At 31.8% G+C, this 11,554-nt stretch overlaps 1 protein-coding gene across 1 annotated transcript; it reads right to left on the reverse strand.

Annotated features, from left to right (window-relative positions):
* Positions 1–166: 166 nt before the first annotated feature.
* Positions 167–7,048, reverse strand: LOC134697714 (UPF0462 protein C4orf33-like). The gene is made up of 6 exons (XM_063559999.1): positions 6,933–7,048; positions 5,686–5,869; positions 3,765–3,822; positions 3,057–3,108; positions 1,191–1,381; positions 167–290 (listed from the first exon to the last, which is right to left on the reverse strand). Exons 1-6 carry the CDS (start codon positions 7,035–7,037, stop codon positions 167–169), a joined length of 714 nt encoding a protein of 237 aa, XP_063416069.1. The 5' UTR covers positions 7,038–7,048.
* Positions 7,049–11,554: the final 4,506 nt, after the last annotated feature.

Consider the following 11,554-nt stretch of genomic DNA (forward strand, 5'->3'; position numbering starts at 1 on the left):
TCAGGTCTCCAGTGATAATATTGTCAGCCGGATTATATGTTATGTCAAGCAATTATAAATGCAATCCGAAGGTTTAGACATTTAATACAGCCTTTTGAAGAAAGAGCAGTACAGAAATCTTAGCTTTACAATGACAAATAACAAACAGGTTTCTCATGTTTCTATTCTATTTCCCTGTGTATTTACGAATTGGGTAGTATGTCTTCCATTCTTCTGAGGCATATCGATGACTCCAGTTAATAGGTAGCACTCTTTTAAAATTGATCGATTGAAAATAATTCAATTTGTGACTGAAAAAGACCAAGTAATGCAAGTATTAAAATTTACTAATTTTTATCAGTACCGTTGTCACAAGATAAACTTCAAACGAAGAACTCTTCGATGTAATTTTGTAATCATTTTATTTGAATTTCCTTCCACTCTGTATAACAAACGCACACAGCTACTATTTTCAATTCAGAATTAATTATCATTCTCACGGCCACATAAATCAACAGTACTATGATGAAGAAGAAAAACGTCATTGAGTATCACAAAGACAACCAGACGAAATGTCCAATGCTATCAATGTTGGTTTTATGTTGTAGGGAAAGGCATCGTTGAAATACAATATTGTATTGCGGTAGCAACAAAATGGAACTCCCTTTAATATCATACACTTTTGTTTGTAATATAGCGTCTAGATCAAGTAAAATTGTTTGTTTATAATTAGAAATACGAGTTGGCTATTCTCCGTTTTTTCTTTCCAGGTACATGTGTGAGAATCGTTTGTTATCACTCAAAATTAAATCAATCTTTTGATTGTCAAAATACCAAAACCTAATGATCTAACCAGCGAAAGCAGATCAAAGCACAATGTATAAGTTATTTAGCTATATACGTATGCAAATTTGTAAGTTTAGTTCCTGCTTTTAAAAGTAGGGATACAAGTTGAATTCCGAAAACAATTCAATCGCATTTCTAAAGATTAGAAAACTTTAAAACTGGAAAACATTTATTAAGAATAATTTAGCTAGTGGTACATCATAAAAATACCTTACATTGACGCACATGCATAAACAAAGCCACCTTAATATATATTAAATAGTATACTAAAAACTACTTTTTTTCAACAGGTTAACAAATCTGTATATCATATTTGTAATTAACACTTCTAATACACGAGGGGATTTTTACAAACAAATACTTACAAGTCAGGATCTGTATATTTTCCTGTTGGAACAGGATAGAGTGATTCATACTTTCTACAATTCCCTGACCCATGGATTGCATAAGCATTGAATTTAGTTACTTTTGGAGGGAAATAAATTTCAGGTATCGTCGCTCTCCCAGACCACCTTTTATTGTTTATGGTAGCTGTATAAGATAATGGTAGTTGTTGCTGAAAAAATAGTTAAAATACCTTTAAAATATAATTATATCATGTATAAGAATACTGGCTTCTTAAATTAAACATCACAAAAAAATCATTAATGGACGCCACGTTTTTATCATTTAGTTCAGAAATTGAAATTTAGAAAGTCAGTAGAGGATATATCATACTGTACATTTCCGTTGGCATACCATATATATATATATCAATATTGCTTATTCAAATAAAAGAATAAACAACAAATTAGTAACACATATAGTTTGATAATCCATTTTGCCCAACTGATAAAAATAACATCACAATAGTCCTTAAACATTTTGAATGTTGTATCGACTATCATATCATTTGATTGTGCGTTTCTTTTTTATGCACTTTCTTGCGTGCGTTCGTGGCGTATATCTGTTACGTAGAGTTTTAGCGATATTATTTAAAGCTTTGTCATAAACCTGGAGGTTTGGCATGCCATTGAACCAGTTTCAATCATTTATGATTCTTAAAAATGTCCTGTGCTAAGTCAAGAATATTGCAGTTGTTATTTAGTTCTTTACTATGTATGCTGGCATTTGTTTTGTTGCATTTCGGTGTACCTGTTGTTCCTATGTTTTCCCCTTACAGTTGATGTGTTTCCCTCGGTTTTGGTTTGTATCCCAGGTTTGTTTTTTTATTAATTAATTTCTAACTTTTGAACACCATTCAGTAAACTACTTTTGCCTTTATTTACAGTCATATACGCTAAATAAAGTATTCAACGATATTTTTTTTAAAGATTACGATGTAGGTCCGAGACGAACTGATATGAATGATAATTATGAAAAAATATAAAGAAAAGAAAGAAGATACAGATAAAATCGCATATTATTATTCTAATGTTCAATCTGACCCTAATGACTATATATGTATATATACAACTCGTCTAAACATCAACCCAACAATGTTAGATCTGTAAATTTGCTTTCGCAAAATCTATAATACTAAAATTACGAGGTCCAATTTGTCAGCCGTCATCACGTAAAAACGATGAATCAAAGAATTCAATTTTACATATAACTAATATAGTACAATAGTGTTGATTAAAAATTACACCACTCTAGGCCCCTTTGTTTTCCACGTAATTAATATTGCCAATAATTAAGAAGTTCCGGATCGAATCCGAAACCGATACCAATAGTATATTCACCTGTTACCTATTACCTTATCTGTACGTTCCGCACCTGACAGGCGCACCACCTAACGGTGTATTTATAATTTTGCTGTATACTGTTGAGTAAAAGATACTCCATTCAAGGCCCTTTTGTTTTCCAAATTATTAATATTATAAATAATTGATAGGTTTCAGGTCGACGGGTTTAAACAGAAAAAAATTGAAAGTAGAGAAAACTGTGCATCTTATAATCGGCATGACTTTATCAGATGACAATACCAATACTAAAATAAGGCATACGCATAGTTATATATTTTAATTCAGTCACGGACCCGCGATATAACTGGTGTGTTCTAGTGATATATATCTTTATCGATCAAGTTTTGTTATACACTCAAATAAACTAAAAAATTAGTTACAGAAAACTTACCAGTTACTAGTAAATAACATGAATGGCTAATTATTTACATGCACATTTATTTTGTTTCGTCAACTAAGCTATGCATTATAAGTTAAGCACCTTATTTATATATATATACTTACTTTAAAACTATTCCTTACTCCATGCAACAAAAGAACTAAGTGTTGGCCATGTCTTGCAAAGATAATAAAAATTAATAAAGATAAAAACATGTGTTTGTTAAAGTACTGGAATGAAAACGAATGATTCATTACAAGTTCTTTAGTATTATGTGCCTTACACCCAGTGGAAAAATTTAAAGAGTCAAAATGGTATCTCATGGGTTGAACAATCTTATAACAAATCTTAGACTGACATACCGATTTCAATTGTTTTGAAAAGTAAGCTATCAAGGTTATTGCAGGAAGGAAAACTTCACTTCAAAATTTTATTGTGAGGTGATCAGCCGGTGTTCTTATTTTTGTTTACCAGTGTATAAGTAGGATGCAGCAAGTGCCATTGAAACTTGGTCCAACCAATAATACATTGTACCTCAAGTTGAGGCTATCACGACTCCAAAGACAACCTAACATATTGTTTTTTTATAGTATTGTTGTTGCTTCTTATTTTGTATATTGAAGATGTTTAAATAATTTGAATTGTGAAAACAACTAAAACAATTTTACAATGTATTCGATCGATTATTCCAAACTAACAACATATATATTTGTTTAATAAATCTCGATGGTGAAACTAAAAAATAAACTTAAATTGGTCCCATTTCTGATGATTTATCTCTAGCTCATTCTAAAAGGAAACAGGTGCTAAGTTTAGTATGATTATCAACTTACGGACTCAGTTCAACTTCTAAATAATTATCGGCATCATTAAGAAAAAACGCCTCTGCAACTAAACGAAAAGGGGAAATGTTATATAAGACCAATCATTAAACACAATAGTAAATGTAATAATAAGTTAAAATAACAATAAATGATAAATAACATTGAGAATGGACATGTGAATAAGTCTACTTCATAACATGATTTTTTTCTATAGAAATAACACCAACGCAACAATATTACTAAATTAAATGAGGAGTTTCCTATCATTTATATGTAGTGTTGCTGCTTACAGGACAGCAGAATACATTAAATCTTACATAGCCAATTGAGAACATCACACTTTTTAGTGTTGTTCCTTCGACTTATGAGTTTTGAATGTCACCTAGGTATATTCCATTTATTATTTGGACCAAAATACTTGAATATTATCCATCTAATATATTAGGTTGGCGCTGCAGGACAGTTGACTCCAGTAGGGACAAAAATTATAAGACAAACACGGATATGGGATCTGTGTTGTGCATGAGTGAGGACCCTTTCGTACTAATACACTGTTGTGTTTTGAATTAATTCATTTCTCATTTTTTATTGATTTTCTCATTTGTAGTTTTTTTCCTTTTATACTTTTGTTATAGTGAACATTTCTTCTGGTCGTCACAAAACATTGTCAATAACACTTCTCTGCGAAATGTATTGTCAAAAGGTACGAAATACCTGACGCTAATAGCCGTCAATTGTAAAGGCAACTAAAAATACTGATGAACTCAATCGAAGATTATGTCAGGCAGTGGTTTAACGCCTGGAAAGAAGACTAAGAGATCTTTCTGAATGGATTAAGTCTGTGAAGTGGTCGATATAAATCAGAATACAAAATCTTGAATGGACTAAGGAAACACATGCTACGTCAACGTTTAAAGACCAAAATGTTGCAAAATATCTGTCATACCTCCATTACATATAATATGTATAAAACATTATTGTTCCGGCATATATAACCCCAAACAATGATTTTATTTTATTTTTATATTGTAACCAGCGAAGAAAAAATATATCTTCCCTCACCGTTTTAGATACCTAAATTAAGTGGTTACATTAATTTGTTTCTCTAATTCTATGGAAATTTATCCCTTTTCGAACCCATTGTATAAAAAAATTTAATCAACGTGTGGTTGCTGGTGATCTCAGAAGATCATTGGATGATTTTAGGGGTCATGACCTTTTTGGCTGACTGGATGAACCAAAATATGATATCAGGTGTTTTACTTAATGAAATTGACAACTTCGTGCAATGTGAAAGGCACTCGAAGGGGATTTTCAGTAAACAAAAAAAGAAATGATTTATCCAATCTCGATAGTTAAATTATAAATTTTAAAGTACTCGCCGAGGCGGCTCGAACTTTAAAATTGATAATTTAACTATCTCGATTGGATAAATCCGATAATCAACTGGTATCAATGTAAGAATCTATATTTATACTATATGTCTAACCTTCATAATCCCATAGTCCAGGAAATGGTTGACCAGGAACCCATTGTATAAAAAAATTTAATCAACGTGTGGTTGCTGGTGATCTCAGAAGATCATTGGATGAATTTAGGGGTCATGACCTTTTTGGCTGACTGGATGAACCAAAATATGATATCAGGTGTTAATGAAATTGACAACTTCGTGCAATGTGAAAGGCACTCGAAGGGGATTTTCAGTAAACAAAAAAAGAAAATGTCTTTTTAATCATTAGAGAAACAGATTCTTACATAGTTACTCGTGGATTATCGGATTTATCCAATCTCGATAGTTAAATTATAAATTTTAAAGTACTCGCCGAGGCGGCTCGAACTTTAAAATTGATAATTTAACTATCTCGATTGGATAAATCCGATAATCAACTGGTATCAATGTTAGAATCTATATTTATACTATATGTCTAACCTTCATAATCCCATAGTCCAGGAAATGGTTGACCAGGGGTACCACCAGGATTAGCTGGATCATTAAAGAAAGGTGCATCAACAGTCATTACCACATTTTTGCATCTGTCTCGATCTAATGTGATTATAACTGGGTCGTGGTCTATTGGCCAACTATTCCAGGTTCTATTGATTTTGAATTTCATCTAAAATGTTAAACTTATATACAGATGCAATGCAATTCAAATATCCGAACTAAATGCCTACTGTGTTTCTCATCAAAACAAGTGTGTTATTCAAAAATCTAAAAATAGGAGGGACAAACGTCTCTTGACAGTTTGGCAAGACCAATTGCCCTTCCTGTGCCCTTGATTTTCTCAAATATTTTGTTTGGGTTAGTATTTCTCAATCCGTCGTTAGAAGTGCAATATGTGTGCATTTTTTAAAACTTTATTCGTTGTTTTGGTGGAGGTTTTTTTTGCCATGTCATATTTTTTCCGTATACTCAATGATTTAGTTATCCTAATGCATGATCATTTTTCTCGAAATCTGGATTAAATCTGTTGAACACTATGAATGTGTTTTTCTTTAAAGTAATTAAATATTTAACAACAAAATTCCCGTATACAATCATTACTTTTCAATTCTATTGCCTAGTAAACAAAAATAAATGATTACACACAACTATAAGTGTGCTGAGCCCAAAATATTAGCATGAAGTAAAGAAGACGGCATTTCCTTGAATTTTCATTCTATGTTCAGCTCTTAAAATTAAGATTTAATTCATTGATATTTCACAAGTTTGTTTGGGTTGGGTTTTTATTTTTTGGTGACTAGTTAACTTTATAAACATCATTGAATCGTCGTACATTCAAAAAGAAAAGTCTTATACATAATCGAGGATCATTCTATCAGAAAAACCAAATTACGAGTTTTTAACCTTTATGGAATATCTGTTCAACAGACGACATGTTCTATTTGTAGTGACCCCAATCCCGACATTTGAACATCGCGTTTTTGGTGGATTTCATGTTCCTTTCAGTCTTCAGTTTTTCATGTTGTGTTTTGTTGACTATCATTTGTCTTTCGATCGGTTTTTTTTGCCCGTTTGCTTTCGAACTATGATTTTTACTATACCTTTTGTATCTTACGTTTCTCTTTTAGCAAATGAAATGCAAATAATGATTCCATAAATCTGTTTAAAAATATAGATTACAAATTTCATTGATAAGTTGTTTTCATTAATTTTTTTTTTGTAGTAATACTTACGACATCTTTTGTCGGGTGTCGCCTTCTGCATGATATTTTACTAACTGCATTTTCTGTCAATAGTGACAATAGTAAAAACAAAGTTGTGATATACTTAAATTCCATTAAGCTAAAGTTGTTCGATTCTTATATGTAGCGCTGTGATAAAAGATAATGATGTAATTACATTGAATGCAGTACTTTTATACAGTGAATAAAATCATCAATCAGTGAAATCCACGCGTCAATTAAAAAAAATATGGCAAATGATATATCATTTATTGTGATTTCATGCAAAAAATCGTATGTAACAGTTGCCCTATTATGCATATTAGAATTTTATTACAACTATATAGATGCATATAAACTCATCATAGATTCTAGGACTAAATTTAGTATACAAGCCAGACGCACGATTCGTCTACAAAAGACTCATCAGATACGCTCGAATCCAAAAAGTTAAAAAGCCAAATAAAGTACGAAGTTGAAGAGCATTGAGGACCAAAATTCCTAAACGTTTTGCCAAATACAGCTTATGTAATCTATACCTGAGGTAGAAAAGCCTTAGTATTTCAAAAAATTAAAAAAATTGTAAACAGTAAATTTATAAATATAACCATATCAATGACAATTCATGTCAGCACAAAAAGTGCTGACTACTGCATCTGCTCATTCCCTACAAAAAAATGCAGAGTTGCTTGGTACTGTTTTGCTCGCTCATATCTGTTTTTTTTTGTTTTTTTTTATAGATTTAATCATCTTTTGTATGTTTTGTTCATTTTATTTTTTTTTTTAATTTTATCTTCTTTCGTTTATTGATTTTATCGTCTTTTGTTGATTTGGGTTTATTTATTCAGTGTTAGTCACATGGTTTTGCTTGACATTTTCGCTTTGTTTCAGTTTCACACTCCGTTAATGTATAACGTAAGGGGTGGAATACCTTTATAATCATACCATTGGTGTCATTCGGCTGTTGTCTGCTCTTTGGTCGGGTTGTTGTCTTTTCCCCACATTCCCCATATGATTGCCATACCCATTCTCAATTTTATTTGTATAAAAAAGAAACACAATAAATTTCAGGAAAATGTTCGAATTATTCATGAACGACATTATTGTTTCGTGTCGATGACGTGTTCGTTGGTTGCTTTACTCTTTTTTTCTTATGACTTTTTATTTCCCACTTTGAATTTTTGTTTCGAGCTGATTTTTTTTGTGATCAAAACTTATAATTTAAGAGTTAGTTTGTATTAAGCTGGAGGAATATTCTCTGTTTGGTGAAAAACAAAATGAAATATTCCTAAAATATATATTTTTAGGTTGATGTTTTTTCAAGTTCCATTTATTCAGTTATCTACGTGGATGCTATGTATGAATGCTGTAACACAATGTGTTGATCGAAAACGTCATTAATGGTCATGAAAATCTGTAACTTACAAGATAGATATAATCTACACTGATCAAATAACAAAATATTCAGTTATTCAAACAAGATATTTATATATGTAAATTTCTTGCGTAATAGATCATGTATGTGAACTATTACTCAGAGATATCTACTGTATCTACTTTGTCTTTCAAACCAAACATATTAGGTTGATCAATAATCTATGAAAACGAAGACAATGTCAAATGATCCCTTTTAAAAAGACTGTGACACAACAAACAGGCATGCTAAACCCCACTTACAGTTTAAATATGAGCTTTCGAGAAACTGGCATAATCATGAAAACTCTAATCAAACCAATGTTATCGTGTGAAGGTTCGATGTACCACCACTTTTATTCCCCTTTAAAGTGTCCTGTACCAAGTCAGGAAGATGGCCATTGTTATAATATTGTTCGTTTCTGTGTGTGTTGCATTTTAACGTTGAGTCGTTTCTGTTTTCTCTTATTTTTGAGATAAGACGTGGCACGGTACTTGTCTATCCCATATTCATGTATTTGGTTTTGATGTTATATTTGTTATTCTCGTGGTGTATTGTCTGTTGCTTGGTCCGTTTCTGTGTGCTGTTGCGTTTCGGTGTTGTGTCGTTGTTCTCCTCTTATATTTAATGCGTTTCCCTCGGTTTTGGTTTGTTGCCCCGATTTTGTTTTTTGTCCATGGATTTATGAGTTTTGAACAGCGTTATACTACTGTTGCCTTTATGTATCCTGTCTTCACAACAAGAGTCATATGCAATAATTCTACACAACAAATAGAATTGATCTATATGAGCTCAGAAGATCATTTTGATACAATATTATGCCGCCAATAAGACAACAGTTGTTTGCCGATGTTGAAATCTCTTAAATAAATAAATGTAACACAAAGAACATACAGTTAAGAACAACTGATGTATGCCTGACAGAAATTTAGACGCTTTGCATTTTCTATAGATATAGGAAGATGTGATGTGAGTGCCAATGAGACAACTCCCCATCCAAATAACAATTTATATGCATGAATATGACAGATAAAAAAAAGTGCAGAATGCAAGAAGAAACTCAGAATTTTGTGAAAATTACATTACAACCTAGCTAAATATTTCAGTTCTGATTTGTTTCTTCAACGAAATATCACCAGAAAAAAAAATGTTTTATGTTTGTCATTTAATGTGAAAACGGGGGGGGGGGTCACAGCCATCAAAAGAGGTCAAGGTCAGACGAATACATCAAATATAGTTGACTAATTGGTTGTAATATTTGAGATAAGAACTTATCCATGAACTGAGGTTTTTTACGCATAAGAACAAGTAAACCTTGCAAGGACCCATTAATCAAATATAGTTATCTTGTGTAATTCCATGATTTTTTAAAAAGCATTCACTTAACCTGAAAATGAGCTCATGAGGATATTGGATGTTATGACAGAGTGAAAATTCAGCGTTTTATCTGAGCCTTTCAGGGTTGATAATCATAACTTGGGTTGAGATATTTCGACTTTTTAGCCCATTGTAAAACAATTAAAATTCTAAGTCATTTTTATTCCACAATTGTTATTGGCGTTAATGCACTGTTACAATATTTGCTTATTATAGCATTACACACTGAAACTGATCAAATATTTATCAAAGGTACCAAGCTAATAATTTGACACGCCAGACGTGCGTTTCATCTACATAAGAATCACCAGTGATGGCCAAAGTAGTAAGAAAGCGCTAAACAAGTTTGAAGTTGAAGAGCATTGAGGACCCAAAATTCCGAATCATTGCGCCAAATACGGCTAACACCTGGGATAACACCTTCCAAAGTAACTATGATTGTGTGTTATGATGTCCAGATGACCAAACACCATCACTATTTCCATTAGACACACAGTTTTGTAGAAATTATATGACTTTGACAATTTATACAACATGTGATCAATAATCCGCGTACACTTTTAGTAAAAACTTCAATACTTAATGAGATTGTTTATCATTATGTATAGTTGTACATACCATTTGGCTATTGGTTTGATATCTATTTTTGGTGTCATTTGAATTCTATCTTTTTATCTGTTATAGAATAATGCCACATGGTAAATACTTTTTAATGTTACCATTTACATAAAAGCTTTCAAATTTATTAAGTATAGGTGCTTTTTTAATTTGTATTGTCTGATTTTGACTATTGAAGGCCTCTTATAACATACCACATTGAGTTTTTGTATGCTACAACAGATTTCTTATTCAATACAATTATGTTGAAGTCAACCCTGCATAACTTAAATTTTTATTCACTTGTATATATTTTATATAGTGGTTGAAATTTGGGGTTAGATTTTACCCTTATAACATGTCAGCATTTCAAGCTTCAAATTAAATGGATGATAAACTATGATGAAAAAAGTACATAAACTAAAGGCTCTAAAGAGCCTGTGTCGCTCACCTTGGTCTATGTGAATATTAAACAGAGGAAGCAGATGGATTCATGGCAAAATTGTGTTTTGGTGATGGTGATGTGTTTATACATCTTACTTTACTGAACATTCTTGCTGCTTACAATTATCTCTATCTTGGCCCAGTTGTTTCAGTGGAAAATGTTAGTAAAAATTTACAAATTTTATGAAAATTGTAAAATTGACTATAAGGGGCAATAACTCCTTAGGGGGTCAATTGACCATTTCGGTCAGGTTGACTTATTTGTAAATCTTACTTTGCTGTACATAATTGCTGTTTACAGTTTATCTTTATCGATAATAATATTCAAAATAATAACCAAAGACAGTAAAATTTCCTTAAAATTACCAATTTAGGGGCAGCAACCCAACAACAGGTTGTCCGATTCATCTGAAAATTTCATGGCAGATAGATCTTGAACTGATAAACAATTTTATCCGATGTCAGATTTGCTTTAAATGCTTTGGTTTTTGAGTTATAAGCCAAAAACTGCATTTTACACCTATGTTCTATTTTTAGACATGGCGGCCATCTTGGTTGGATGGTCGGGTCACCGGACACATTTTTTAAACTAGGTACCCCAAAGATGATTGTGGCCAAGTTTGGATTAATTTGGCCCGGTAGTTTCAGAGGAGAAGATTTTTGTAAAAGATTACTGAGATTTACGAAAAATGGTTAAAAATTGACTATAAAGGGCAATAAGTCCTAAAAGGGTCAACTGACCATTTCGGTCATGTTAACTTATTTGTAAATCTTACTTTTTTCAAACATTATTACTGTTTAC

Source organism: Mytilus trossulus, chromosome 14 (genome assembly GCF_036588685.1).
Source record: "Mytilus trossulus isolate FHL-02 chromosome 14, PNRI_Mtr1.1.1.hap1, whole genome shotgun sequence".
Classification (NCBI taxonomy): Eukaryota; Metazoa; Mollusca; class Bivalvia; order Mytilida; family Mytilidae; genus Mytilus; species Mytilus trossulus.